The following is a 27,289-nucleotide window of genomic DNA, read 5'->3' on the forward strand; positions in this document are numbered from 1 at the left end:
TTTTTGTCACATTGTATTCCATCTGCCATGACCTTGCTCATTGCCAAACCTGTGCGAATGCTCCTGAAGGCACTTTGATTCTTTCTCACAACACACATTCCAACTTTGCTTTGTATCATTTGCAAATTTGGAAATATTACATTTGGTCCCTGCACCCAAATCATTGATATGTACAATGCCCATCAGTTCCCCTTTACCAATTTTGTTAGTAACAGCCTCACCAAGCACAATTTCCCATTCACAAATCCATGCTGACTGTACCTAATCATATTAGTTTAATCCAAGTGTCCATTCATTGCTTCTTTCATCATTGATTCTTGCATTTTCCTGACTTTGGAAGAACTGATATCAGGTCTGTAGTTCCCTGTTTTGTCTTTTAATCCCTTTTTAAAGAATTAGGTGACATTTACCAGCTTCCAAATTGAAGGAATCTTCCAAAGTAGATACAATTTTGGAAGCTGATCACCAATACTATTTATATAGACATCTCCTCCAAAATGATGTGATGTAGACTATCAGGTCCCAGTAATGTATCAACTTTCAACCCTGTTTTAAGTTTTCAATTCAACCTGTTTCTATCAGTTTAACCAACTAATATTCATTTCCTTCAGCTCGTCAATCTCCCTAGTCCTTTGGATCTCTAGTTGTGTGTGATTTCTTATATTTTCCTCAAATGAACACACACAAAGTTACTATTCAGCTTCTCTGCCGTTTATCTATTCCACATTTTACATTTCCTTGATCCTATCCACAATAGATCCTCATTCAGCTTAGCCAAATGTTTCATTTTTGCAAGCATGTAGAAACCTTTAAGCTTGCATTGATGTTCCTCAATTGTCTACATATTTTAAAAATTTCTTGATCCTTCTTTGCTGGATTCTAATGAAAGGAAGGTTACCATATTTCAACTCTCTCATTCGAGAGAAATTGGTGGCGTCTTTAACCTAAGGGCTACTACACCTCAGGCAATGGGAAGAGGTTGAGAAGGAGAGTCTTTCATGGTAACCTTAGCCATTATGGGAATTGAACCAATGCTGTATGGTATTATAAATCCATCGCCAACCCACCTGAGCTAGCCACCCTGTCCTCAGCACTGTACTCCATCATCAGAAATAGATGAAGCCTGTCAGGCCGAGCAGGTTTTGAATGGAGATTCCCCCGTGCTCAGATGCAGCAGCCAGAAACACTGAGGTGTGATCCCCCTAAGCCCAAGCACTCCCATTTACACATTTACAGCCCAGACCCTGAAGACCGTTCCCTTTACAGTTACAGGCGCCGAACCTCCAGAGTGCAGTCCATGCAGAATCAATCAACAGCTTAAAAAAATAAACAGATATGAAAAGCAGAATAAAGGACCATGGGGAGCAGGCAGGAAGGTGGAATTGAGATCAGGATAAGATCAGCCACGTTCGTGATAAATGGTGGAGCGGGCTGAATTGCCAACTCCTGCTCCGAATTCCCATGTTCTGATGAACTCTCCCAACCAGCTCCCTGATGAATCAGCCGAGAGTTTACTGGCAGGTCTTCTAACCTGACAAAAGTAACTTCAGTAGGAATGAACTGGTCTTAGCATGGAGGAAAAGTGAAAGCAGCCTTTACAGCTGTGATACAATGTCAGAGCAGCCCCTTCTTCTATCTTTTATAAGCTGTTTATTACAATTTAACAAAGCATGACAAGCGATGAAATCAAATATTTATAAACTTGTTAGAAGTCTGTGTTTGCTAATTAATTATTAGAGTGGTGTGACTTCTTTTAAGATTGAAGATGTGTGTGTTTTTCAGGGTAATTATATTTGACTTTATTGAATTACCACATGCTGCTGATTTAGACTTTGTACACAAAAGAAGGCTTGCATTTCCATAGTGCTTTTATTGACCATCACACATCTCAAGGCATTTCTCAACTTTTGAAGGGTTGTTACGCTTGTACACTTGTTGTCATTGAGGGCTAGGGACACTGACTGCCTGTAGAAAATAAAAACATGGATACCACCCCTGATGGGTGGCGTGGTGGCTCAGTGGTTAGCAATACTATCTCACAGCTACTGGGGACATGGGTTCAAGTCCAGCCTTGGGTGGCTGCCTGTATAGAGTTTGCACATTCTCCCTGTTTCTGTGCGGGTTTCCTCTCACAGTCGAAAGACTTGCAGGTTAGGTGAGTTGACTATGCCAAATTGGTGCATCCTTCAAGGGAAGTGCAGCACAATAGGGTAGGGGAATGGGTCGGTGTGGACTTGTTGAGCCAAATGGCATGTTTCCATACTGTAGGGGATCTTCTACTCAACTGTGGAGGACCATGCAGTCTGGCACCTTGAGCCTGCTCTGCCATTAAATAAGATTATGGCTGATCTTTTCATGGACTATGCTCCAATTACCTGCCTGCTCACCATAACCCTTAATTCCTTTACTGTTCAAAAATCTATCTACCTTTGCCTTACAAACATTAAATGAGGTCACCTCAACTGCTTCACTGGACAGGGAATTCCACAGATTCACAACCCTCTGGGTGAAGACATTCCTCCTCAACTCAGTCCTAAATTTACTCCCCCTTATTTTGAGGCTGTGCCCCCTAGTTCTAGTTTCACCCGGATGAGACAATGTGAAAAAACAAGAAATGGGGCCAACTTCATGAGCATGTTGATATGCAGATAGGGAATCTTTGAGTGATGAGGACTGAGTGTGGAGTGGGGTAATGTGTGAGAAGATATTCAAAAGATTAATGATGAGAAATGTGCAATGATGCATTGTGATAGGAAGGAGTGGAAATATAATCTCTATGATACAATTTTAAATGGTGTTGAAAATAGAAAGAAGTAAGGTACACAAGTCTTTTTATTCATTCAAAGCCAGCATTTACTGTTTAATGTGAGCAGCTTGCTGAGCTGGGTGAGTTTTTACAATTGACGTTGATTATATGGTTGCCACCAGGTTAACTTTAAGTTCCAGGATTCTTTTTGGTGTTGAACAGAAACTTTACCATCTGCAATGTTGGAATTTGAAGCTCCCTCACAATAATAGCTTGGGCCTCTAACTCACTCGTCCAGTGGCTTTGCCAATGTAACTACTTCCCATAGCTGGAGGGGCAAGTTGATGAGGCCGATAACAAGTGTAATGAGTGAAAAAATAAGTTATACTAGATCTTTATAATGCTCTGATTATGCCTCAGCATCTTTATTCATTCAAACACATGAACATTGCTGGTAAGACCAGCATTTATTGCTCATGTCAAATGCTCATGTCAACAAGTCCACACTGACCCATTCCCCTACCCTATTGTGCTGCATTTCCCTTGAAGGATGCACCAATTTGGCATAGTCAACTCACCTAACCTGCAAGTCTTTAGACTATGAGAGGAAACCCGCACAGAAACAGGGAGAATGTGCAAACTCTATACAGGCACCCTGAGAATATGGTGGTAAACTGCTTTCTTGAACTGCTACCAATCATATAGAGCAGGGATACCCCGAGTACTGTTAGGGATGACCTTCCAGGATTTTGACCTGGTAACAGCATGGTGGCTAAATGGTTCGCACTACTGCCTCATAGCATCAAGGACCCAAGTTCAATCCCACCTTTGGGCAACTGACTGTGTGGGCTTTGCACGTTCTCCCCATGTCTGCGTGGGTTTCCTCCCACAGTGGGAAAAAGTGAGGACTGCAGATGCTGGAGATCAGAGTTAAAGAGTGTGGTACTGGAAAAGCACAGCCAGTCAGGCAGCATCCAAGGAGCAGTAGAGTCGATGTTTCGAGCATAAGCTCTTCATTAGGAATAAGGCTGCTGGCTTAAGGGGACTGAGTGATAAATGGGAGAAGGGGTGATAAATGGGGGAAGGTAGCTGGGAATGCAAGAGGTAGGTGGAGGGAAGGGTGGAGCGGATAGGTGAAAAGGAAGAGGGACAGGTAAGACCATTCAAGAGGGCAGCGCCAAGTTGGAAGTTTGGGACTGGGATAAGATTGGGAGGGGAAATGGGGAAACTGGTGAAATCCACATTGGCCCAGTGTGGTTGGAGGGTCCTAAGGTGGAAGATGAGGTGTTCTTCCTCCAGGCATCGGGTGGTTAGGGTTTGGTGATGGAGGAGGCCCAGGACCTGCATGTCCACAGTGGAGTGGGAAGGTGAGTTAAAGTGTCCAGCCAGAGGGCGGAGGGGTTGTTTAGTTTGGGTCATGGTCTGCCATTTCCACAACCAACAAACTCCACCTCCAGAGATATATTTGCCTCCCCATCCCTATCTGCGTTTCGGAGAGAGTATTCCCTCCACGACTGCCTTGTCAGGTCCACACCCCCACCTACCTACCATTTCCTCCCAGCACCTTCCCCTGCCACCCCAAGAAGTGCAAAACTTGCGCCCACACCTTCCTCCCCCTCCCCCCCCCCCCCCCGACTTCTGTCCAAGGCCCTATAGGATCCTTTTGCATCCGACAGAGATTTACCTGTACTTTCATATACCTCATCTACTGTATCCGTTGTACCCGATGTGGTCTCCTCTATATTGGGGAGACAGGATGCCAAGTTGCGGATCATGTCAGAGAACATGTCTAGGACACCCGAACTAAACAACCCCACTGCCCTGTGACTGAACACTTTAACTCACACTCCCACTCCGCAAAGGCATGCAGGTCCTGGGCCTCCTCCATCACCAAACCCTAACCACCCAAAGCCTGGAGGAAGAATGCTTCATCTTCCGCCTTGGGTCCCTTCAGCCACCTGGGATCAATGTGGATTTCACCAGCTTTCCCCATTACCCCTCCCCCCCCACCTTATTGCAGTCCCAACCTTCCATCTTGGCACCACCCTCTTGAAAGGTCCTACCTGTCCACCTTCCTTCCCACCTATCCACTCCACCATCCTCCCGACCTATCACTTTCACAACCACATTCATCTACCTATTGAATTCCCAGCTACCTTTCCCCCCAGCCTCACCCCCTCCCATTTATCTCCCAGCACCCTTGGCCAACAAGCCTCATTCCTGATGGAGAGCTTATGCTTGAAACGACAATGCTGCTGCTCCTTGGATGCTGCCTGATTGGCTGTGCTCTTCCAGCACCACAGTCTTTCCTCCCACAGTGCAGGTTAGGTGGATTGGCCATGCTCAATTTCCCATAATGTTCAGGGATGGGTAGGTTAGCTGTGTGAGCCATGGGAAATCCAGGGCTATGGAGATAGATCTGGGTGCGATGCCCTGCAGAGGATTGGTGTGGACGCATTGGGCCAAATGGCCTCATTCCACACTGTGGGTATTGTATAGACTGTGAAGGAGCAATGATGCACAGTATTCCCAAATCAGAATGGTGTGTTTGATTTATTATTGTCACTTGTATGCAGATACAGTGAAAAGTTTTGATTAGCGTGCGATCCATGTACTTATCTTTTATAAGTACATCAGGGTAATAGAACGGAATGCAGAATCTGGTGTTACAGCTACAGAGAAGGAGTTTAATTTAGATAAATATGAGGTGCTGCATTTTGGAAAAGCAAATCTTAACAGGACTTATACACTTCATGGTAAGGTCCGAGGGAGTGTTGGTGAACAAAGAGACCTTGGAGTGCAGGTTCATAGCTCCTTGAAAGTAGAGTCACAGGTAGATAGGATAGTAATGAAGGAATTTCGTATGCTTTCCTTTATTGGTCAGCATATTGAGTACAGGAGTTGGGAGGTCATGTTGTGGCTGTACAGGACATTGGTTAGGCCACTGTTGGAATATTGCATGCAATTCTGATCTCCTTCCTATCAGGAAGATGTTGTGAAACTTGAAAGGGTTCAGAAAAGATTTACAAGGATGTTGCCAAGGTTGGAAGATTTGAGTTATAGGGAGAGGTTGAATGGCTAGGGCTGTTTTCCCTGGAGCGTCGGAGGCTGAGGGGTTACCTTATAGAGGTTTACAAAATTATGAGGGGCATGGATAGGATAAACAGGCAAAGCCTTTTCCCTGGGGTCAGGGAGCCCAGAAAGAGAGGGCATGTGTTTAGGGTAAGAGGGGAAAGATATAAAAGAGATCTACAGGGCAATGTTTTCACACAGAGGGTGTATGGAATGAGCTGCCAGAGGAAGTGGTGGAGGCTGGTACAATTGCAACATTTAAAAGGCATTTGGATGGGTATATGAATAGGAAGAGTTTGGAGGGATATGGGCCAGGTGTTGGTAGGTGAGACTAGATTGGGTTGGGATATCTGGTCGGCATGGACGGGTTGGACCGAAGGGTCTGTTTCTATGCTGTACATCTCTATGACTCTATCATTCTTCTTGTGTGTTTTTGGAGTTGTACGTATCCAGACAAGTGGGAAGTATGCAGCTACACTCCTGGTCTTGTGCATGTTGGACTGGCTTTAGGAAGGCAGGAGGTGACCTATTCACTATATAGTGTGGGGAAATGGAAGCATCACCGTTGTATTCATATGTAGGGTCAAGATTAGCGCGGTGCTTGAAAAACACAGCAGGTCAGGCAGCATCTGAGGAGCAGGAAAATCGATATTTCGGGCAAAAGCCCTTCATCAGGTGTGAGGTTGGGAGCCTCGGAGATAGACAAATAAATGGGAAGGGGATGGGGCTGGGGGAAAGGTAGCTGAGAGTGTGATAGGTGGATGGAAGTGGGAGTGAAGGTGATAGGTCAGAGAGGAGGGTGGAGCGGGTAGGTGGGAAGGGAGATTGGCAGGTAGGACAGGTCATGAGGCAGGTGCTGAGCTGGAAGGTTGGAACTGGGGTAAGGTAGGGAGGGGAAATGAGGAAACTGGTGAAGTCCACATTGTAGGGTCCCGAGGCGGAAGATGGGGCGTTCTTCCTCCAGGCATTGAGTGTTAAGGGAGTGGCGATGGCAAAGGCCCAGAACCTGCGTGTCCTCAGCAGAGTGGGAGGGGGAGTTGAAATGTTCAGCCATGGGACTGTGGGGTTGATTGGTGCATTGAGTTTCTGGTTAATAGTAACCCCAAGATTTTGATGGTGTGGAATTCAGTGATGATAACACCATTGAATCTGAAGGGCACATGCTAAGGTTGGTTGTAATTGAAGATAACAATTGCCAAGTAATTGTGCGATGCCAAAATGGAGTCACCTGGTGCTTAGTTTGACCATTTGCCTTGCTCGAGTATTGTGTCAGAGTCTGGGCATCACACTTGTCATGTGGATGACCTTGGTGAAGGTGCAGAGTTGAGGGTGAATGATTGCAGAGTGAAGGATCCCCAGTACTGTGGAGAAACTGTGATTGTACTCCTCAGAGCAGTGAAGGTTAAATGGGGATCTAATGGTGTTCAAGATTCTGAATGGCTTTTCACAAAGCGCAAAATGAGAAACAATTTCCAGTGACAGGAGGGATGAAAACCAGAGGACACAGATTGATAGCACCCAGCGAAAGGCAATTGGGGGAACAAGAGAAAAAAAAAACATTTTCCATTGTGAGTTATTGTGATGTGGAATGCACAGCTTGAAAGCAGATTCAGTCACAACTTCCAAATAAATTGAATATTCTACAAAAGGGAAGAAATTGAAAGCCACGCAGAAAGAAAAGTGAAGTGTGGCTGCTTCTGTGCTGCTGACTGAGAGTAATGGAGTTCTACAGCACAGAAAACGGCCCTTCAGCCCATCGGATGTGTGCCAGTCAAACCAACCATGAACTATTGTAATTGTATTTTGCAGCAGACATACCTCACATCCACTTTTCTGCCTTCCCTGACTGATCAAGAATCTATCTCTCTCAGCCTTAAACATACACAAGGACACTACCCATCCAGCTCTTGGTGGCATGGAGTTCCAAAGACTCACAACCCTCTGAGAGAAGAAATTTCTCCTTGTCTCAGTCTTAAATTTGGCACGCCTTAATTCTGAGATGATGTCCTCTGGTCCAAGACTCTCCCATGAAGGGAAACACCCTCACAACATTGACCCTGTCAATCCTCTGAAGAATCCCATATGTTTCAATGCGATCACCTCTCATTCTTCTAAACTCTAGTGAGTAGAGTCCCAACGTTTTCAACCATCACTCATAAAACGATACTTCCAGACAGGGGATCATCCTAGTGAACCTTCTCTGAACTGCCTCTAATGAAATAAGATTTTTCCTTAAATAAGGGGACCAAAACTGCTTACAGTACTCCAGAATCTCACGTGCACCTTGTACAGTTACAGCAAGACTTCCCAACTCTTATACTTCAACTCTCTTGAAATAAAAAAAAAATTCACAGCAAGACAGCATCAGTGGCTAGGCCAGTATTTATTACCCAGAGTGCAGTTGAGAGTCAACGACATTGCTGCGGGTCTGGAGTCACACACAGTCCCAGCCAGTGAGGGAGGGCAGTTTCCTTCCCTGAATGATGTCAGTGGACCAGATGAGTTTCTCCCAACAATTGGAAATGGATTCATGGTCATAATGAGACTCTTAGTTCCAGATTTTTGTTGAATGTAAACTTCGCCATCAGCCATGTGAGGATTCAAACCCAGCTCCCCAGAATTGTTGGATGAACAGTCCAGCATTAATATCACGAGGGCCATTGCCTCTCCTGGTTGGTAACTATTTCATTAGCCATCCTGATTACCTGCTGTCAAGTCAGAGAGATATACAGCATGGAAACAGACCCTTCAGTCCAACTCATCCATGCCAACCAGGTATCCTAAATTAATCTACTCCCATTTGCCAGCATTTGGCCTGTATCCTTCAATTGATCTAATATCAGCTCATTCCTGATGAAGGGCTTTTGCCTGAAATGTCAATTTTCCTGCTCCTCAGATGCTGCCTCACATGCTGTGCTTTTCCAGCACTAAACTCTTGACCCTTATCCTTCTAAACCCTTCCTATTCACATATCCATCCAGATGCCTTTTACCAGCCGCCACCACTTCCTCTTGCAGCTCATTCCATACACACACCACCCTCTCTGTGAAAAAGTGGTCGCTTAGGTCCCTTTTAAATGTTTCTCCTCTCACCTTAAACCTATGCTGTCTAGTTCAGGACTCCCCTACCTATTCACTATATCCATGCCCCTCATGATTACATAAACCTCCATTAGGTCACCCCTCAGCCCCAGGGAAAATTAACCCCAGTATTTTCAGCCTCTCCATATAGCTCAAACCCTCCAGTCCTGGCAACATCCTTGTAAATCTTTTCTGCACCCTACATGTGAGTTAGCTTTCTGCGTTTCATGTACAGGTACCCCCAATGTCCTTTAAGTTGTATTTCTGAGACACTCTCCCATCCAACATGTGACCTTAGCCGTTCCATGGGTTAGGAACCAACCTCAAATTCCCAATCCTGACTGAAACCTCTAGCCTCATTCTCCCCGCCCCCAATCCGCTGACAGATTGAGAATGGGCCCCTAGTACTTGCAGAAAGGCACCTGCTGAACAGACCCTGCCATTGGCGCTCCTCGTTCACCTGCAGCCATGTCACTGGGATCTCAGCAGGGTCAGGCCAGGTGCCTAACACTCTCAGGGAGAAGATGGACAACATCATGAAAGGATTACACCCGAAACGTTGGCTTCTCCACCTCCTGATGTTGCCTGACTTGATGTGCTCTTCCAGCCTCCTACTTGTCCACCTTGGATTGCAGCATCTGTAGTTTTTTTTGTCTCTAAGGACAGTATTAGAGTCCCGGGATTCCACCCTGGAACCTTGATCCTGTACTTCACCTGCTTATATCCAGCATCACATGACCGAGCCTGCATTCCTTAAAATGACCCCCTCAGAGACTGCCCTGAACGAGATAGGCTTCTAAGTCTAAATTAGGGTCTGGCTTTAAAGAAAGCAGAACAACCCAAGATGCATCAGAGGTGCACTGATGACCAAAATATGAAGAGTCAACCTAATTGTTCACATTATGAAACACCTTGCCCCTTCCAACGCCAACAAGTCCTGAGGGGGGGTCTTGAATGCAAATTGCCAGGCCTGGAGGTAGGAGGACAACCCTTGGCAATGTTCCAATCATTTGGGTTTAAGAAATATTTTAGAGGAGGATAGAGAAAAATCAGGAGGCAGGGTTTTTTTTTGCGGGCTCAGGTCGGGGAGAATGCTTCCGACCTTAGTTCCCACAAAGCTGAAGCAATGTCACCTGGTGCTGCAGGGCAGTGGAATTCAGTGAAGCACACTCGATCAGAGTTGGAGAAATGACAGAGATAACAGAGAGCTGGAGGATGAGGTGAGACCCTCAAACAAGGAGTACTGAAAATTAGGAAACTAGGATCTGATTTCTTTTTATACTCTGATTGGATATCTGCAGCTGTGGTTGGCTGAGTAACAGCATTTAACAACAACCAGACAAAAGGAGTGACATGGTGGCTCAGTGATTAGTACTGCTGCCTCACAGAGCCAAGGTCCTGAGTTCGATTCCAGCTTCAGGTGATTGTGTGGAATTTGTGAATTCTGCCTCTGTCTGTGCGGGTTTTATCTGGATGCTCTGATTTCTTCTCACAGTCTACACATGTGTGGGTTAGGTGGATTGGCCATGCAAAATTGCCTGTAGTGCTCAGGAAGATGGAAACTAGGTGGATTAGCCATGGGAAATGCAGGATAGTGGTGTATTGGACAGCAAAGAAGTTTACCTCAGCCTACAACAGGATCTTGCTCAGATGAGCCAATTGGTTGATGGGATTTAAATTATATAAATGTGATGTCGAATAGAACATAGAAAAGTACAGCACAGAACAGGCCCTTCAGTCCACAATTTTGTGCCGAGGATTAATACTAATCTAAATTAAAATAACCTACGCACCCCTCAATTCACTGCTGTCCATGTGCATGTCCAGCAGTCACTTAAATGTCCCCTAATGACTCTGCTTCCACCACCACCATTGGCAACACATTCCATGCATTCACAACTCTCTGCGTAAAGAACTTTCCTCTGACATCTCCTCTATACCGTCCTTCTAACACCTTAAAACTATGACCCCTGGTGCCAGTCATTCCTGCCCTGGGGAGAAATCTCTGGCTATTGACTCTATCCATGCCTCTCATTACCTTGTATACCTCAATCAGGCCACCTCTCTTCAGAGAGAAAAGTCTGAGCTTAGTCAACCTCTCTTCATAAGACAAGCCTTCCAGTCCAGGCAGCATCCTGGTAAGCCTTCTTTGCACCCTCTCTAAAGCCTCTGTATCTTTCCTATAATAGGGTGACCAGAACTGGACACAGTATTCCAAGTGTGGAACTTGTAGAGCTGCAGCAAAACCTCGTAGCTCTTAAACTTGATCCCCCTGTTAATGAAAGCCAAAACACCATATGCGTTCTTAACAACCCTATCCACTTGGGTAGAAACTTTGAGGGATCTATGCACTTGACCACCAAGATCCCTCTGTTCCTCCACACTGACAAAAATCCTGTCTTTAATCCTATATTCAGCATTCAAATTTGACCTTCCAAAATGCATCACTTCACATTTATCCAGGTTGAACTCCATCTGCCATTTCTCAGCCCAGCTCTGAATCATGTCTATGTCACGCTGCAGCCTGCAACAGCCCTCAATACTATCAATGGCACCTCCAATGTCATTGGCAAATTTACAAACCTACCCCTCAACCTCATCATCCAAGTCATTTATAAAAACTACAAAGAGCAGAGACCCAAGAACAGAGCCCTGTGGGACACGACTCAACACTGACCTCTGGGCAGAATACCTTCCATCTACAAATACTCTCTGCCTTCTGTCAGCCAACCAATTCTGAATCCAGATAGCCAAGTCTCCCTGTATCCCATACTTCCTGACTTTATGAATGAGGTTACCATGGAGAACCCTATCAAATGCCTTGCTGAAGTCCATATACACCATATCCATTGACTGACCTTCGTCAACCTGTCTCATCACCTCCTCAAAAGACTCAATAAGATTTAAGAGGCATGACCTGCCCCTCACAAAGCCATGCTGACTGCTTTTAATCACACTATGCTTTTCCAAATAGTCATTAATCCTATCCCTCAGAATTCTTTCCAAAAACCTTGCTGACCACAGACATAAGACTGACTGGTCTGTAATTGCCAGAAATTTCCCTATTCCCCTTCTTGAAAAGAGGAACAACATTCAGCTCCCTCCAATCCTCCAGTATGACTCCCGTGGAGAGTGAGGAAGCAAAAATCTTCGCCAGCGGCTTAGCAACCTCCTTTCTCGCTTCCCGGAGCAGCCTGGGATAAATCTGGTCTTGCCCTGGAGACTTATCAATCTTAATGTTTGCCAAAATTTCCAGCACATCAACTTCCTCAATCTTGATCTGTTCAAGCCTGTACCCCAGCTCCTCAAAGTTCTCATTCACAACAAGATCCCTTTCCTTAGTGAAACCCGAAGCAAAGAACTCATTTAGGGCTTCCCCTATCTGCTCAGACTCCACGCACAAGTTCCCTATGCTATCCCTGACGGCCCTACCTTCTCCCTGATCATTCTTTTATTCTTCACATATGAGTAAAATGCCTTTGGGTTCTCCCTAATCCTTCGTGCAAAGTCTTTTTCATGCCCCCTCCTGGCTCTCTTCAGTCCATTTCTGAGCTCCTTTCTTGCAAGCCTGTAATCCTCTAAAGCTGTGCTAGACTTTGCTTCCTCCACCTTACGTAAACTATCTTCTTCCTTTTGACAAGAAGCTCCTCTGTTCTCATCATCCAAGGCTCCTTAATCTTACCCCTTCTTACCCTGTCTCAGAGGCACAAGTTTGTGCATCACTCGCAACAACTGCTCCACATGTCTGCTGTGCCCTTTCTGTGGAACAATTGTTCCCAATCTGTACTTCCCAATTCCAGTCTGATAGCATCATAATTTCCTTTTCCCCAATTAAATATCTTCCCATGGCAACTGCTCCTTTCCCTCTCCATGGCTACGGTGATTGTGAGGCAGTTGTGGTCACTGTCACCAAAGTGTTCTCCCACAGCGAGAACTGACACCTGTCCTGGCTCATTGCCGAGCACCAAATCCAAAATGGCCTCTCCCCTCCCCTCTCCTGAACACACCTGACAAAAATGGCTCCATCCAAACCATCTGCACTAAGGAGGTTCCAGTCAATATTGGGAAAGTTGAAGTCACCCATAACAACAATCCTGCTGTATCTGCATTTTTCCATAATCTGCCAGCCTATGATTCTTCAATCTTTCTACTGCTATTAGGGGGTCTGTAGAAAACCTTCAATGAGGTGGTTGCTCCCTTGCTGTTCCTAACTTCCACCCATACTGACTCAGTAGACAAACCTTCCTCGACAACTTTCATTTCTGTAGCTGTGACACACTCTCTGATTAGCAATGCTACACTCCCTCTTCTTCCCCCCTCCCTGTTCTTTTTAAACGTTCTAAACCCTGAAACACCTGGCAACCATTCCTCACCGACTTAAAAAAAAATCAAGCACTTATCTTTCCTGGCAGCCTTCGCTCCTCTCCGGCCTCTGTCCTCACCGCTTTGTAAAAAAAGGTGGCCCAACTTCCGTGGTAAGTCCCTTTTATCAGTGGGAACGTTTACCCTTCCCAGCAGCCCTCGCTTCCCTCCTGCATTTGGAAAGACAAATCAGGGCAGGACTTATGCACTTAATGGTAAAGTCCTGGGGAGTGTTGCTGAACAAAGAGACCTTGGATTGCAGGTTCATAGTTCCTTGAAAGTAGAGTCGTTGACAGACAGAATAGTGAAGAAAATATTTGATAAGCTTGCCTTTATTGGTCAGAGCACTGAGTATAGAAGTTGGTAGGGCATGTTGTAGCTGTAAGGACTTTGGTTAGGCCACATTTGAAATATTGCATCAGTTCTGGTCTCCCTCCTATTGAAGGGATGTTGTGAAAACTTAGAGGAATTCAGAAAAGATTTACAAGGATGTTGCCATGGTTGGAAGATTTGAGCTATAGGGAGAGCCTGAATGGACCGGGGCTGTTTTCCCTGGAGTGTCGGAGGCAGAGGGGTGACCTTATAGAGGTTTATAAAATTATGAGGGGCATGGATAGGATAAATAGACAAAGTCTTTTCCCTGGGGTGGTGGGGTCCAGAACTAGAGGGCATAGGTTTTCAAAGCTTGTGAGAAGATTTGTAGCTCGGGTGCTTGTTGTTGTGGTTCTGTTCGCCAAGCTGGGAATTTGTGTTGCAGACGTTTCGTCCCCTGTCTAGGTGACATCCTCAGTGCTTGGGAGCCTCCTGTGATGGTTTAAGGTGAGAGGGGAAAGATTTAAAAGGGATCTAAGGGACAACTTTTTCAGCAGAGGGTCGTGTGTGTATGGAATGAGGTACCAGAGGAATTGTTGGAGGCTGGTACAATTACAACATTTAAAAGGCATCTGGATGGGTATATGAATAGGACAGGATTAGAAGGAAAGGGTTTTGAAGGATATGGGCCAAATGCTGGCAAATGGGACCAAATTAATTTAGGGCATCTGGTCAGCATGAAGGAGTTGGACCAAAGGGCCTGTTTCTTTGCTGGATATCTCTATGACTTTATGATACAGGGGTAGGATAAGTGTGGGCCTGTGTGGCATGTTCTTCGGAGGGTTGGTGTGGACCCAATGGGTCAAATGGCCTGCTTCCATTCTATAAGGATTTTATTATTCTTCAAATAGAGGAGCCCTTCAGTGAAGTGTTCTCACAATATCAATCTGTGGACTTAAAACCGAACCATTTCATCACAGTGTGAGCCATGCTGGGAACAGCCAGACTCTTGCTGACAGCCCTGAAGTATATTTCAGTTGAACACTCAAGGATATAGAGAACACTCAGGATTTCCTTCTTTTCTGCTAATTACCTGCTGTGCATATAGCACATATTATCTGGTTCTCGTCCTTTATCTGAAACATTAAGAATCCCTTTTTGTTCATTAGTATTTTTGACTGAAACCTATACACCATCTTTGAATATCCAGACGCTGCTGTCAAGTGTTGTGGTGTCAAGCAGCTTATGTTTGGGACCTCAACAGTTTCCAATTTATAGAAACAGCTTGGATGAAGGGACTGAAGGTATGTTTGCCAAGAATACTGATGATACAAGGATATGTCAGAAAGTAAGTTGTCTAGAGGACAAAAAAAGTGTGTGTAAAGTTGTCCTCGAGGTGTTGGACTAGTAAGTTAACAACCCAAGCTGGCATCCTGGTGATGTGGGTTCAAATCTCACCACAGCAGCAGGTGATTCTCTGAATTCATTTATTTTTAATAAGCCGTGTCTCCTGCCAACCATTTGATCACTGATTATTGTTGTAAAAGCCTATCTCTTTCATTAATGTCCTTCAGGGAAGGAAATCTGCTTTCCTTACCTGCTCTGTCCGACACATCACTCCAGACCCACAGCAATGCAGTTGACTCCTAATTGCCTTAGGACTGGGCAATAAATGTTGGCCCCACCAGTGATGCCCATGTTCATGAACGAATTAAACAAATATCACTTAAGTGAGTGTGCAGTGACCTGGCCACTGGAGTATTATGTAGGAATTTGTGGAACTGTCTATTTCGGTAGGAAGAATAAAAAAGAAGCATTTTATACATCCGGTGAAAGATTGCAGAGCTCTGTGATGCAGAGCAATCTGACTATCCTCGATGTCACAGCAAATATGCAGATACGCAAGTGATCAGGAAAGCTTACAGCATGTTATCACTTATTGCAAGGGGAATTGAATACAAAGGTCAAGGAGCTTATGTTTCAGTTATACGGAGCTTTGGTGAGACAGTACACAGTATTGATTACCTTATTTAAAGAAGATTGAAAATGCATTAGAAATTATTTATTTGTGGAATCTCTACAGTATGGAATTTGACCATTCAGCTCTGGCGCTGTGAGGCAGCAGTGCTAACCACTGTGCCACCCAAATTTAGCATGGCCATTCCACCTCATTGCACATCTTTGGACAGTGAGAGGAAACCAAAGCACCTGGCAGAAGCCCACGCAGACACAGGAAGAATGTGCAAACTCCACACAGACAGTCGCCTGAGAGTGGAATGGAACCTGGGTTCCTGATGCTGTGAGGTAGCCATGCTGACCACTGAGCCACTGTGCTGCCCTAGATTAATATTAGGAAAGCTTTGGTTGTCTTGTGAGGAAAGGTTGAAGGCTTGCATCTGTTGGGGTTTTGAACAGTAAGCGGGAAATCAATTAAAACAAAGAAGGCCTTGTGAGGTTGTGACAGGGTGAATGTTGAGAGGATGTTTCCTCATTGGGAGAATCTAGAACTAGGTATTATTGTTCAAAAGTAAGGGACCTGTTATATAGAGAAAGAGAAGGTTTATCCTCTTAAAGAGTTGGGAGTCTTTTGAAATTCCCCAAAGGTGATAGAAGCATATTTTTGTTTTTTTTTAGGGCAGACGTAAATCGATGTTGATGAGTAAGAGGGTGACAGTAATCGGGGGTAGGCAGCATTGTGCGTAATTAGATTAGGTGCGATCTGACTGAATGATGGACCAAGCTTAAGGGACCGAGAGGCCTATTCCTGCTCCTAATGTTTGTGCTATAATGGTTCTGTAATTCCAGCTTCAAGACACACACCATCCTGACTTGGTAGTATATTACTGTTACTTGTTTAAAATCATGGCACTGTCTCCCTATACACTATTGTGGGTATTCCCACACCACAACGACTGAAGTTACCCAAAATGTCTCAGCATCACCTTCTCAAGGGCATTTATAGATTGCCATTGAATGCTTCCATGGCCAGTGATGATTATATCCCATGAAATAATTATGGTATGTCACTGATTGAGTCGGGCTTAATGATAATCCACTCCCCTTATTCAACCAGTACTGTCTTCATTGTGATGACCGTGAAATAGTGGAGAAAGTTTTATTTTCCATAGTTTTAGGGAGGGAGGGTTCTTGTTCCTTAATGTTACCCAGCATCTCCTGTTAGATCAAGTTTACAAAATAATGAGGGGTATAGATAGAGTTAATAGCAGTTGTCTTTCCCCTAGGATGGAGTATTTCAAGACAAAGGAGCACATTTGTAAGGTGAGAGAGGAGAGATTTAAAAAAGACATGCGGGACAAATTTTTTACACAGAGTTCGCATGTGAAATGAACTTACTGAGGAAATAGTGGATGTGGGTACAATTACAACGTTTAAAAGACGTGAATAGGAAAGATTTTGAGGGATATGGGCCAGGAGCAGGCAGGTGGGATTATGGTCAGCATGGACTGGTTGGTCTAAGGGTCTGTTTCTGTGCTATATGGCTCTAAGACTCTGTGACTAGACATTGAGTGAAAAGACATGTCACAAAATCTTGTTAATTTTCACAGTCAAGGAATATGGACAAATAGCGTTCCTTTGTGTGGTTTATTATGTGTAGTGTTTATTATCTATTTAATCCAGCACTTGAGAGACTTTAGAACCAAGCCATTCAAGAGCAGGGAGAATATCTGTCCCATGACTGGACAGTGAAAGTCTGAAACACATCTCCATACCTGCTAAAACAAAAGTGAGAAGGTTGATGAATTGAAACAGAGATGGATGAAATCTTGCTGAGTCAGGCTGTTTGGAGAGTTATGGATCAAAGACAGAGAAGGTTAAGGGAGATTCAGAACCATTGTCGGGACAATATTTAAAGAGGATCGAGAGAAACAGTTCCCACTGGTAGAAGGATGGAAAATGGGAGAACATCAACTTGAGGTGATTGGCAAAAGAACCCGGCACGGTGGCACAGTGGTTAGCACTGCTGCCTCACAGCGCCAGAGACCCGGGTTCAGTTCCCGCCTCAGGCGACTGACTGTGTGGAGTTTGCACATTCTCCCCGTGTCTGCGTGGGTTTCCTCCGGGTGCTCCGGTTTCCTCCCACAGTTCCAAAGATGTGCAGGTCAGGTGAATTGGCCATGCTAAATTGTCCGTAGTGTTAGGTAAGGGGTAAATGTAGGGGTATGGGTGGTTTGCGCTTCGGCGGGTCGGTGTGGACTTGTTGGGCCGAAGGGCCTGTTTCCACACTGTAAAGTAATCTAATCTAATCTAAAATCTAAAACCCAAGGCAACAGGAGGGTAGCTTACACATCGTGAGTTTCAGGTTAGTAATGCATTTCCAAAGGTGGTAAAGGAAGCAGATTCAATGCCTTAATACAAAGCAGAGTTGAGTAAGCACATGAAGGGGACAAATTGATGAGACAAAGGGGAGCGGGTAACAGAGTGGAATTCGCTCAATTGCTTTTGCAGAGAGCTCACACAGACAGGACCGGCCGAATGGCCTCCTTTAGTACTGTAACCATTCTGTGAAATGGAGAGGAGGTTATCTACTACAATTCAGTTGAATGATTAATGGGCTGAACGACCTTCCACTCTTCTTCATGTCACTGTATTGCTCCTGTTAAGGGGGTGGTCAGGAAGAATTTGGAAAGCAAAGCCCCTTAAACAGAAGAAATTGCACTGACATGCTGCAATGTAGCACAGATGAATCATTTCAACGTGTCACACTAATTATTTGCTGCTTGCTGTGAACAGATGTGGGAAGAAGCCATTCATCTCTGCAAGGAGCTGGCAGAACAGTACGAGATGGAGGTCTTTGATTATGAACTACTGAGTGAGACCCTGGTGAGTAAACGCAAGCTTGCATTGATTATGATAAGCTAATGATGATTGACGATGGCCATTTCCTGTGAAGAGATTGGTCTTTAACGCTCCGCTGCCTTTTGTCTAATCCAGGAGGGAATGACTGATAGGGCAGTGACTGATGACAAGCCTTAGAAGAAGTGGAAAGGTTAATGGCGGAAGTCATTAGGCTGCAAGGCTTTTCCTCACGAGAAGCTCAATGTTGCCTCAACATTAATCACATTACCACTCTCATGTGCACTTTGGTCAGGGAGTTTCCTGTGGTGGGGCATAGGTTTATTCTGCTCATTCTAGCTGAGACAATTTTATTTTATCCTGACCGGCAGTCATCTCGTTTTCTAACAGGAGCCAAACTGTTCCATGCCTTCACAAGATAAGACATTGCATGGTTTACTTGGCTTAGTCTGTAAAAGCAAGAAAATAGCAACATTAGGACTCAAGAACAGGATTAGGCCATTCAGCTCTTCAAGCCTGTTGTTCAATAAGATCACGAGGGGCGTATATAGGGTGAATAGCCAAGGTATTTTCCCTGGATTAGCAGAGTTCAAAACTAGTGGACATAGGCTTAAGGTGAGAGTGCAAAGATTTAAAGGGACCTAAGAGGCAACACAAAGGGTGCTGTGCATATGGAATGAGCTGCCAGAGGAAATGGTGGAGATTGGTACAATCACAACATTGAGAAGGCCTCTGGATGGGTACATGAATAGAAAGGGTTTAGGGGGATATGGGCCAAACGCTGGCACATAGGACTAGATTAATTTAGGATTTCTGGTGGGCATGGACACGTTGGACTGAAGGGTCTGTTTTCATGCGGTACACCTCTATGACTCTATCACGGCTGATCATGGTTGTGATCTGAATTCCACTTTCTTGCCTGCTCGCCATTACCCTTAACTCCCTCATCGATCAATAATCTATATAACTCAGTGTTGATTAAATTCAGTGACACAGTCCCCACTGTAACAGAATTCCAAAAGCTTACAGCCCTCTGAGAGATTTTTTCAAAATTATCATTCATTGTATGTGGGTGTCATTAGCTTAATCAGCATTTATTGCCCGCCTATAATTGACTATAGGTCAGTTAAGAGTCACCCACATTGCAGTGGGTCTGGAGTCACAAGTAGGCCAGACCAGATAAGGATGGCAGATTGTTTCTCTAAAGGACGTGAGTGAACCAGATGCATATCAAATTGATACTACTTAAACATTGTTCAGGCCACTATTAGAATACTGCATTCAATTCTGGTCTCTCTGCTATAGGAAAGATGATAGGGTGCAGAAAAGATTTACTATGAAGTTGCCAGGGTTGGAGGGCTTGAGCTATAGGGAGACCCTGAATAAGCTGGGGCCTAAAATATAAAGTGTGAATGGATCTGAGAGGAAATTGGTCATCTACTTGAAAAAGATTAGTTTTTTGAGTTATGGGGGGCAAACTAGGGATTAAGATTAAATCTGATGGTTTGAAAAGCCAGCACAGATGTGATGGCCCAAATGGCCTCTTCTGAATCTGTGATCCATTGTCCTACGATAATAAATTGCCCTGCCTCATTTGCAGGCCACAGGGAGGATATTGACCTTGGAGAAGGTCATTGCTTTCACATCCTTACCGTTTACAATGAAGAGGACAAGCTATATATCTTTCAACCAGAGCTGTTTGATCTACAGCTGCCAGACATGGCTGACATCAGTGAATCCACACCAGAGACTGAATCTTATTTCCTGCAGGTAGGGTGCAGCCATTATCCACTTGCCTAGTGATGGGTGTCCTGCCCCTGGACCTCCTGGTCTCTAATTCTCAGGTGATCAAAAATACCTGAGATCCTTTTTGTCAGACTCATTTGCCTCATTCACTGCATCATCCTATTCTACATTCATAAGGGAAAGGACAAATAGAACGTAAGAAACAGGACGTATCATTCCTCAAACAATTCAATAAGATTGTGCCTGAACTTTTGTGTCATGTTTGTACCCTGTTCTCCATTGGCTGATTGGCAGGTCAGGTAAAAACAAGGACTGCAGATGCTGGAAACCAGAGTTTAGATTAGAGTGGTGTTGGAAAAGCATAGCAGGTCAGGTAGCATCCGAGGAGCAGGAAAATCAATGTTTCGGGCAAAAGCCCTTCATCAGGAACAGTGTGCATTCAGTTCCCTGCTAATGGCTGAGGTCCCCATGAAGACCCTCTTTTCTCAACCTCCCTTCCTTTGCCTGAAATGTGGGAACCCTCAGGTTAAACTCACCACCACTCGCCAATGTTCAGCTCTCCAATGAATGAGTAGCCTACAGTCCTCTGATACTACATTAGCTTTCACTTGGGAAAGGTAGCAATGCAATGATCACTAGACTAGTAATCCCGAAGCCCAAGCTAATGTTCTGGGGATGTCATTCAAATTCCATCATGGCTGATCATTTTAATTTGATAAATAAAACTTTAGCCTAATGGTGACTGTTGAAAGTCTGGTTCACGACAGCCGTCAAGAAAGGACATTTACCATCCTTACCTCATCTGATTTACATGCAAGGAGAAAGTGAGCTCTGCAGATGCTGGAGATCAGAGTTGAGAGTGTGTTGCTGGAAAAGCACAGCTGGTCAGGCAGCATCCCAGGAGCAAGAGAATCTACGTTTCAGGCCACAGTCCTGATGAAGCCTCCTTCCTGATGAAGGGCTCTGGCCCGAAACATCGATTCCCCTGCTCCTTGGATGCTGCCTGACCTGCTGTGCTTTTCCAGCAACACACTCCTCGACTCTGACTTACAGACAACTCCAGGTCCAAAGCAATGTGATTGACTCTGAAGTGTGTGATTGACTCTGAATGCTGGCCAAGCCAGAGATGCATATATCCCAATAAATAAATTTATTTTAAAGTCAATTGGTTCACTTAATGCCCCAAAACCTATAAGCTTTTGCCTTGAATATACCATTATTGATTCAAATAAATGTTAATCTTGTGTAAGAGTTGGCCCCAAATTTGTAGATTTTTTTGCTGAAGCATCCATTATTTTTCTTATACTGTGTGCAGGTTTTGGGGACGTTTCTTGCAATTGTTCCTTCCTCAAACATGGCCCGAGATAGTTGCACCCTGTTGAATTCAGGACCACGGCCAGCAGCTAGTGTTAGTGTCATTCACGGTAGTTCCAAAGATGCAGCGAATAGGACTAGAAATTTGGTCCTCTTGTCTCAAAAATATTACGTTTTGATCAGCATGTAGGACACTCAATAGGGCTCTTGAGGCACAGTGGTAATATTCCTACCTCTGAGCCAGGAAACCTGGGTTCATATCCCATCTGCTCCAGGAGTGTCATAACATGTCTGTAACAGGTTGATTACAAATACCTTCAGGGAACCCAGTATTCACAATCCTGGAAAGTAGAGCATCCTCAAGATTCACAATTCTCTGAATGAAGATGTTTTTTCTTCATCTCAGTCCATAAGACCATAAGGTTTCAGAGCAGAAATTAGGCCATTCAGCCCATTGAGCCGGCTCCTTCATTCAATCATGGCTGATAAGTTTCTCAACCCCATTCTCCCACTTTCTCCCCGTAACCCTTGATTTCCTTGATACTCAAGAACCTATCTATCTCAGTCTTAAATATACTCAATGTCCTGGCCTCCACAGCCTTCTGTGGCAGTGAATTCCATAGATTCACCACTCTCTGGCTGAGGAAGTTTCTCCTTATCTCTATTGTAAAGGTCTTCCCTTTAAGGTTATGCCCTAATATCCGAGTCTCTCTACCAATGGAAACATTTTCCCAACATCTACTCGGTCCAGCATTCAGTATTCTGTATGTTTCAATTCGATCCCCCTCATCCTTCTAAACTCCATTGAATACAAACCCAAAGTCCTTAAATGTTCCTCATATATTAAGCTTTTCATTCTCGTGAATCTTCTTTGAACACGCTCCAGGGCAAGTACATCCTTCCTGAGATATGGAGCCCAAAACCAAACATAATACTCCAAATATGGACTGTTCAGAACCTTATAGAGCTTCAGAAGTGCATCCCTGCTTTAAATTCAAGGCCTCTCAAAATAAATGCCACCATTGCATTCGCCTTCCTAACTATTGACTCAACCTGCAGGTTTACCTTGAGAGAATCCTGGACTAGAACTCCCAGGTCTCTTTGCACTTCAGACTTCTGATTTTTTTTTCCCCATTTAGAAAATAGTTCATGCATCTATTCTTCCTACCAAAGTGCATGACCTCATACTTTCCCATGTTGCACTTCTTCTTAGCCCACTCTCCTTACCTGTCCAAATCGTTCTGCAGCCTTCACGCCTCCTCAATGCTATCTGTCGCTCTATCAATATGTGTATCATCTGCAAACTTAGCCAGAATGCCCTTAGTTTCTTCATCTAGACTATTAATATATAAAGTGAAACTTGTGGTCCCAACACTGACCCTTGCGGAACACCATTTGTTGTCACCAGCTGCCATCCTGAGAAGGACTCTTTTATCCCCACTGTCTGCATCCTGCCAGACAGCCAAGCCTCTATCCATGCTAGCACCTTGCCTCTGACACGATGGGCTCTTATCTTACTCAGTAGCCTCCTGTGTGGCACCTTGTCAAAGGCCTACTTGAAGTCCAGGTACATAACATTCATTGGTTCTCCTTGGTCTAACCTGCTTGTTACTTTCTCAAAGAATTCTAGCAGATTTGTCAAGCATGACCTCCCCTTGATGAAACCATGCTGACTTTGCCCTATTTTACCATACACTTCCAAGTATTTAGAATCTCATCCTTCCCAATGGATTCCAGGATCTTACCCATGACCATGGTTAGGTTAATCAGTCTGTAATTTTCCATTTTTTGCCTTATTCCCTTTTTAATCAGGGGTGTCATGTTAGCAATTTTCCAGTCATCAGGGACCGTCCCTGATTCTAGCGATTCCTGAAAGATCACCACTGACGCCTCCACTATCTCTTCAGCTATCCCCTCAGCGATCGACCCTTTATCCTGAGATGATTTCTCTACTCTGGACTCTCCAGACTGAGAGAGAAAGCTTCTCAGCTATCCCTCTGTAAGAGCTTAAATATGTTTCAATGAGTTATTATCTCTTCCTGTGATCTGTCAGGGAAAATGGGGCTTTGGTTTAAAGCTTCACCTGAAGAATGCCTCTTAACAATGTGGTACTCTGTCAACACTGCACTGGCAGCATCCATTGAAATGTTGCACTTATGTTAAGTAAAACCATGACACCCTGACTTAGATGAGAGTACTGTCCCCTGTACCATCAGGAAGAGTGTGCTCCAAGTCTCCAAAATGAGGTTTTAACCGTGCTGTGGAGTAAAGGGTTAATATAATTCTCTCAGAGATGGGGAGAACAATGGCGAGGAGAATTGTTTTCCTCCCACAGAGAGCTGTGGGTCTTTGGAATTCCCTTCCTCCAGAGGCAGAGGAAACAGAGTCCTTGATTTTTTTTAAGGCAGAGGTAGAGGTTATGTCCTGGGCATAAGATGAAGGGCTCGTCAACTCTCCTGCTTCCGGTATGCTGCCTGACCTGCTGTGCTTTTCCAGCATCATACTCTCGACTCTAATCTCTAGCATCTGCAGTCCTCACTTTCATCTGCATGAAGTAATCAAATCTGCCATGATATCCATAAAGTCCATACAATGTGGAAGCAGGTCATTCAGCCCATCGAGTCCACACCTATCCCTAAAATACTGCATTTCCCATGGTATTCCCACACTATAGCCAATTTAGCATGACCAATCCACCTAACCTGCACATCTTTGGACTGTGGGAGGAAACTGGAGCACCCATAGGAAACCCAAGCAGACACAGGGAGAATGTGCAAATTCTACACAGACAGTTGCCCAAGGCTGGAATCAAACACAGGTCCCTCAGTGCTAACCACTGAGCCACCGTGATCCCAATTTATATCTATATTCTTATGTAACTGATGATGGAAATCAGAACAGTCTAAACTGGAGTGAGGGAAGTGAGACTGTACCCAGAGAGATGTGGTTTTACGTTGGACTACAGTAATGTGTGAATAAAGAATTGGAATTATTTGACCTTACTGGCAGTCAAGGTTTATCAACTGAGCCAGCACAAAGGAACCAAACTGAGCCAGGTGTGGAGGACAGACTGGACAATAGCAGCAGAAGTCCCTTGGTCACACCAATACCTCCATATTCAAGGTTTCCTCTGAGGAACCCCCAGCTCTCCCCCTACCTGATAGGCTGAGATGTGAAGGTGGTGTGTCCGGTCTTCCAGAGATTCCAGCCAGCAAACTGTCATTTCTAGGTGCAAGGTTAGTGAGGTGGTTGAAATAACATGGCCTCATTTCTGTCACAGAAGATAAGGCTATCTAACTGAGAGCAGCACACCATTAAAATCCCCCCCCCCCCCCCCCCCTTTACTATTACATGTATTCAAACAGACTATAATGTGGAATCAGCTTGTTGTGCATGTGTTTGCTTCACCCTTTGCATGCCATTATCACTCTGTGCATCCTTAGTTATTTTCTGAGAATGAAGATCCTAGGCATCACTTTCCAACCCCATGACCTCTTCCAATTAGAAGGACAAGAGCAGCAAGTAAATGGAAAGACCACTACCTGCAAGTTCCCCTCCAAGCCACTCATCATCCTGACTTGGAAATATATTATGGTTCCTTCACTGTCACTGGGTCTAAATCCTGGAATTCCCTCCCTAAAGGCATTGTGGGTCTCCCTACAGCACATGGACTGCAGTGGTTCAAGAAGGCAGCTCACCACCACCTTTTTGAGAGGAAATAGGGACAAGCAATAAAGGTTGGCTCAGCCAGAGATGTCCATGTCTCATGAGAGAATTAGCTAAAAGGTCCTCATATTTAATCCACTAAATGCCCCCTTCCTCCCTCTACTAGCTCCTACAGCCCTTTGTCTCCTGTTGATTGAGTTGGTAAGTTTAGTACCTGTTGGTGTTAGTTTTTCTCTCATCATCCTGAGATGCTGATCAAAAATAGTAGCATCTTTCAGAGATGTAGAATGCTCCAAAGTGCTTTACACTTTTGAAGGTAAAGGTCTCACTCATAGCCTCATTCTCATTAGAGATAGAGAAGTCATGACAGACTGCTTCCAGGAACAGGCCTGTGTGGAGTTTGCACATTCTCCCTGTATCTGTTGGGTGCTCCGGTTTCCTCCCACAGTCCAAAGATATGCAGGTTAGGTGAATTGGAAATGCTAAATTGCCCCATAGTGTCCAGGGATATGTAGGCTGGATGGATTAACCATGGGAAATGCATTGTTACAGGGATAGGATGGGGAGGAATGGGTCTGAATGGGATGCTGCTCAGAGGGTCGATGTAAACTCGATGAGCCATCTGACCTGTTTCATCACTGTGGGGATTCTATGATTCTGTACCTCAGGCAAGGGACAAGATTGAGAAGGCGAGTCATTCACGGTAACTTCAGGAGATGCAGGAAGTGAACCCACACTGTCGGCATCATGCAGCATCACAAACTAGCCATCCAGCCAACTGAGCTACCTAATGGAGTCTCTGCTGTGATGCAGGAAATGGAGGCATCTGCCAAACTGTACATAAACAGCGGTGTAATAATCTACCGTGTTATGATGTTGAGCCTCACATTGATACTTTCTTCAAAGGATATTACCTCTGACAGGATATGCTGCCTCAGATCTATACTGCACTGGAATGTTAGTCTGGGGGTTGGTGTTCAAGTTTCTGGCGTGAGATTTGAACCCATGACTGTCTGACTCAGAAGACAGAGTGCTGCCCCAGGAGCCATGCCTTGCACAGTAAATGTAGGCATGGGCGAGAAAGGAAATGATCATTGCTATCCACTGTGAAGTGACAAAGAGGAGAGCCCAGACGGACAGTAGGGGAGGAGAGAATGGACAAACGTCACCCTGTTGTGTTCAGAGTGACAGCTTGACCAGTGGCCCTCAAGCAGGACCATCCCTTGTGACCAGGCAAAGAGGGCAATGTGGACAACAAGTATTACAGAGCGAGTGGGAAATAAAGATTCTTTAACAAAACAGTCCTGTGTTGTTTGTTTCTCAAACTTGAATCTTACTTTGGATGTAGGTTTGCTTGCTAAGCTGGAAGGTTCCACCATTGAACCTTTCAGCTCAGCGACCAAACCTACATCCAGAACCTCAACCTGAGCTATAAATCTTCTCAAAACTCACTTTGTTTTAAATTTCACAGCAACGGCAAGCCAAGTTCTATGAAAAAATCATGAAAGTGCTGAGGCCCAAGCCCGACTACTTTGCAATTGGTTACTATGGACAAGGTTTCCCAACCTTCATCCGGGTAAGACTCTGTTTTTGCTCAGGAATGTGATTTGTTTAGCTAATGAGTGATGAATCGTAGATCATAGAATCTTGCTGCACAGGAACACGCCCTTCTGCCTACCATATCTGTGCTGACCATGATGCCATTCTGAACTAAACCCAGTTGTGCGCGGATGGTCCACATTCCTCTGTATCCTGCCTGAACATGTGTCTGTCTAAATGCATCTTAAACATTGCTAGAGAGCAGTGCATTACTTGCCTAATTTCCCTGAACCGACTGGTCGTTTCAGTTAAGTGTCTAATCAGGAATTGCTGAAGAAACTCGGAAGGTCTGGCAGTACCTGTGGAATGTTTTGTGTCCAGTGACACTGACAGAATTGGTCAATTCAGAGCATTAGTTTTGGATTAATTGAGGACACTATGCACAATCTGTTGCTGTAGATGAGGAGTTATGTATAGGCTGGAATAGGCAAATGCGTCAGACTTTTAACAACAGTCTCGCAGTTCCTTGGTTTCTATTACTGATAAATAAGTATTAGGTGAATAAAAACTGACTTCAGGATCCCCAGCTGAGAAGCTGACATTTAAACTTATATTCCCAGATCATTAATCTAAATTT

General features: G+C 44.6%; 1 protein-coding gene across 2 annotated transcripts in view; it reads left to right on the forward strand.

Moving 5' to 3' along the window:
• LOC122553785 (dedicator of cytokinesis protein 2-like) overlaps positions 1 to 27,289 on the forward strand; it is a 1,246,386-nt gene that overhangs the window by 1,123,024 nt on the left and 96,073 nt on the right. For both annotated transcript variants that reach the window (XM_087991733.1, XM_043698147.2), the window contains exons 39-40: positions 18,325 to 18,414; positions 26,585 to 26,689. In XM_087991733.1, the coding sequence (XP_087847859.1) occupies positions 18,325 to 18,414; positions 26,585 to 26,689 (195 nt within the window). The remainder of the gene's footprint in view (positions 1 to 18,324; positions 18,415 to 26,584; positions 26,690 to 27,289) is intronic.

Source organism: Chiloscyllium plagiosum, unplaced genomic scaffold (assembly GCF_037043375.1).
Source record: "Chiloscyllium plagiosum isolate Xiang-an unplaced genomic scaffold, Cpla_swu_hap1 HiC_scaffold_1, whole genome shotgun sequence".
Taxonomy (NCBI): Eukaryota; Metazoa; Chordata; class Chondrichthyes; order Orectolobiformes; family Hemiscylliidae; genus Chiloscyllium; species Chiloscyllium plagiosum.